This window comes from Cryptomeria japonica, chromosome 8 (genome assembly GCF_030272615.1).
Source record: "Cryptomeria japonica chromosome 8, Sugi_1.0, whole genome shotgun sequence".
NCBI classification, from domain to species: domain Eukaryota; kingdom Viridiplantae; phylum Streptophyta; class Pinopsida; order Cupressales; family Cupressaceae; genus Cryptomeria; species Cryptomeria japonica.
Window position 1 is genome coordinate 137,346,332 of NC_081412.1, and position 4,104 is coordinate 137,350,435.

The window sequence follows — 4,104 nt, forward strand, 5'->3', positions numbered from 1 at the left end:
TGTAGCCATACCCATCAGAGCAGTATCATCCACAAATTGCAGATGAGACTGCGGAGGTAAATTACCTCCCCATTGCCAGCCCTATATGCTACCCATCTCCACGTTCCTTTGAAGCAATCTCCCCAAACCTTCAACAAGGAGGATAAACAAGTACGAAGAGAGAGGGTCCCCCTGACGAAGGCCCCTAGAAGCCCCGAAAAGCTCAGAATGATTCCCATTAATAAGCACAGAGAAAGAGACTAAGGTGACACAACTCATAACCCATTGAATCCACTCTGCCGCAAACCCAAAAGCAGCAAGAACCCTCCACAAGAAGGACCATCGAACTCTGTCATAAGCCTTCGCCATATCCAATTTGATAAACATTGCCTTTTCCTTGGAGCTGGCCATAGAATGGATGACTTCAATTGCAATAACAATCCCATCCAGAATTTGTCTGCCTGCAACAAAACCACTTTGTTCTTCGGAAATCAGCTCCTCAAGACCCTTTTTCAACCTGTTAGCAATTACCTTAGAGATGATTTTATAGATGACATTGCAAAGAGAAATGGGTCGAAATTGGCTTAACCTATCCGCCCCCTCACACTTGGGAATAAGAGCAAGGAAAGTAGAATTTAAAGCCCTTAGCAATTGCTTGTTCCTTTGAGATTCTTGCACAACCTCCAGGAGATACAAACTGATAATATCCCAAAATTCTTGGAAAAACTTGATCGGGAAGCCATCAGGACTTGGCGCCTTTCCCTTATACATCTAGAACACAGTTCCTTCAAGTTCTTCTAGTGTGATATCATTCATAAGCTGTTGATTCAGCTCCCTAGACACAAGATGAGGAATACAAGAAAGAACCTGAGCCTCCTCAGGAGACCCCCCTTGTGAGTCCTCCCTAAAGAGAGAAGCAAAGTATTGTCTTACCTCATTAGAAATTTCAGGGAAGGAAGATAGATGTTCTCCCCCATCATTCACAAGACCAGAGATAGAATTCCCATGCTTCCGTGCTTTCATCGAATTGAAGAAAAAAGACGTATTTTTATCCCCTTCCTGCAACCAAACTATTCAAGCCTTCTGTTTCCAATATATCTCTTCCCTCAGCTCCCATTCCTCCAAGGTTCTCATAGCTTGTGCTTCAGCCTGAAGAAGCTCAGGCGTCACTCCAACCTCCCTTAACCTCCTTGTGATACTATCCAATTCTTCCTGAGCCACTGCCTTTTCCTGGAAGACATTCCCAAAACACTGAGAGTTCCAGCGCTTAAGCTGATATTTAACATGTTGAAGACGCTTGGAAAAAATATACATTGCCATCCCATAAGTAGGTCTTCCACTCCTCCACCATTCTGCCACATAATCCTTCAGAGAAGGGTCACGTAACCACATGAGCTGGAACCTAAAAGAAGGCGTACGCGGAGCACAAGTCAAATCAATGACAAGCTTGATAGGCCAGTGATCTGAACCTTTCCAATCCAAGATCTCAGAGCGGGAAGACCACATCCCCCCAACCCAGTAGCAGGACACCAGAAAGCGATCCAGCCTTTCTGCGATGCAATAATCCCCAACTCGACGGTTGTTCCAAGTAAACTGTCCATTACTAGGCTTGATATCAACAAGATTTAAAGAGTTGATGCTATCCCGAAGCAAAAAAGCAGAGGGCTCCAGCCTCCCAGAACCACCTCGCTTCTCAGCCAACTCGCAAATAGCATTGAAGTCTCCAGCCATAATCCATGGATGGAAAGGTGCCATAGATCGGACTAACCTGATATGAGACCATAGAGCTTGCTTACCCTGGATATCAGTAGGAGCATAGATATTAGAAAAGAGAATAACCTCCGCTGTCTCAAAGCTAGAAGCAATCATAGACATAGTGGATTTAGAAGACACCCACCAAAGAGGTCGAATTTTTCGAGGATTCCAAAAATAGGCCACACCCCCAGAAGATCCATGAGTACCAATACATTAACACTCACCACACCTCCATAGCCTAGGTGCCAAATCAAGCATACTCTCAACAGATAACTTAGTCTCCTGAAGAAAAAACACATCAGGACCAAGATTTCAAACTAAATCGTGAACCGCTTTTTGTCGAGGGCCGCTGTTCAAGCCCCTTACATTCTATGAAAGAACTATCATTTCAAGGGGCTCGAAAAGTGAGAATCCAGAGTCTTTACTGACCCTGACTCAACCAAGTTCTCGCCTGTCAATTTGATCTTTTCCACATCCTTCTTTCTACCTGGTTTAGCAAATTTCTCTGCCCCACCTTTCTTAATATCTTTTTGCAAAATACCCAATTTTGGAGGCTTAGATTTCTTAGCAGAATCCAGATCTGCACTTCGCCCAAGAGGAGAAGAATCCTCCCCCACTGCTGGAATAACAACCAAAGAAACAGGAGCCTCCAGACCTTCTGTCGGCATAGCAGCATCCGTGAGCACACCAGAATCACCTTGTGATTCCATAGAAGAATCGAGAGCAGGTCCCTCTTGAACAAACCCCTCAATCCCCTGCTCCAAGTTTACCAAACCTGGGTTAACTTCCTGGTGACAAAGGTCGTCCAAAACCTCAAACCTATTAAAAGTGACCTCTTCTTGCCTTTCGCTGAAAGGCCTCTTTTGCCCTCTGTTCTTATTCTGAGCCTTGACAGGAACAAAACCATCATTATCTACCCCCGCAGTAGGACCGTTGCCCTTCCCCTTATCTGCCTTGGGAGGCTCCCTAGAAGGCTGAGAAGGCTGGGGATCCACCGACTTGTATCTTGGACACTTTCTCAGCAAGTGGCCATATTCACGACAGAGCCTGTAGCGGAAGGGAAGGGTCTCGTAGTCCAATTGCTGCACCCAAGAATAAGAGCCCGCACACATATCTATTGCATCGGGCAAAGGCTTACTTAGGTTAATTTCAACACAAATTCTTGCAAAAGTCATTACCTTTTTCCCCAAGGTCTGTGACAAAGTTCCAACTGGTTTTCCAAGCAACAAAGCCAGCAAAAGCAACACATCCTCCTGACAGCATTCCACTGGGAGGCGAGGTAAACGAACCCACACCGGGACGTGATTTGGAAGCTCCTCAGCGGGGTTAAATCCTGCATGCCACGGCTTGATAAACAACCCCACCTTATTATGAAAATAAGGTCCTCCCTCAAATACCTTGTTACGATCAGCTATACAATTAAAGGTAACCATGAAGTAATTGTTAGCCAACAACATTATCTCCATTTCTCCCACCGGCTCCCAAGTTCTCTGAGCCCAAAGCTCCAAAAACTGAAGCGAGACCCTCATCCCCAAAAAATTGCAATATAAGGAATGATTTGAGTAGTAATCAATATCGTCAGCAATCATTTTAGGTGGGACAACAAATTTCGGTCTCACCTTGCACCACTCTAGACAGCCATTAACCTTCGTGATCCATGAGCCAGAGGGAAATCTTGCACCATCCATCCCAGGATCTGCTGCAAATAGACTGTTATTAAATGTTGACATCTCATCCGTTGGGGACATCGCGTTAATTGATGCATGCAAATTCAACACAGGGGTAACCCCAGACGCCTCCCCCTTGGAGAAGGCCATCGAACCTTAGGCCAATAGACAAGCCCCAGAAAGGAATGAGGGAGAAAATCCCCCGCCACACCCTCCACCCAATCTCCGCAAAACCCACCACTCGAACCCTGCCAAAGCCGCACCAGTCAGGGAGAGAGGCAAGCAAGACTAGAAGGGACCAGCCACGGACTCCTTCCCAACTCCTCACACGATGAAATCCACTCCAGACAGTCACAGGTCCCAGCCACAAGCCAAGCACACAGGCACGTATAAGCTCGGCCCAGATCACACCAAAACAACCCCCAATCTTGAATCTCGAACCAGGCTTTCACCCCAAAGCTAGCCGCACCACATAAGCTGAAAGTCCGCCCCCAGGAGAATGAAAAACACCCACCCAAATTGCGCAGAAACAGAAGAAAGCGACCACGAGCTAGGGCTCGGGTGCCCTAGCTCGGCCCACGCAGGAGCAGACCCGTTCCATTTTTCCTCCTTTTCAATTTCTCAATTTATCTTTATCTTGACTACAATACTTCATTGAGCTCTTATGCAAGCATAAAAATTTGAGAGTAACCATATTAAAACA

At 46.1% G+C, this 4,104-nt stretch overlaps 1 protein-coding gene across 1 annotated transcript; it reads right to left on the minus strand.

Annotated features, from left to right (window-relative positions):
* Nucleotides 1-1,053: 1,053 nt before the first annotated feature.
* LOC131857552 (uncharacterized) lies at nt 1,054-3,482 on the minus strand. The gene is made up of 3 exons (XM_059210227.1): nt 2,164-3,482; nt 1,959-2,016; nt 1,054-1,776 (listed from the first exon to the last, which is right to left on the minus strand). The coding sequence occupies exons 1-3, from the start codon at nt 3,480-3,482 to the stop codon at nt 1,054-1,056; spliced, it is 2,100 nt and encodes a 699-aa protein (XP_059066210.1).
* Nucleotides 3,483-4,104: the final 622 nt, after the last annotated feature.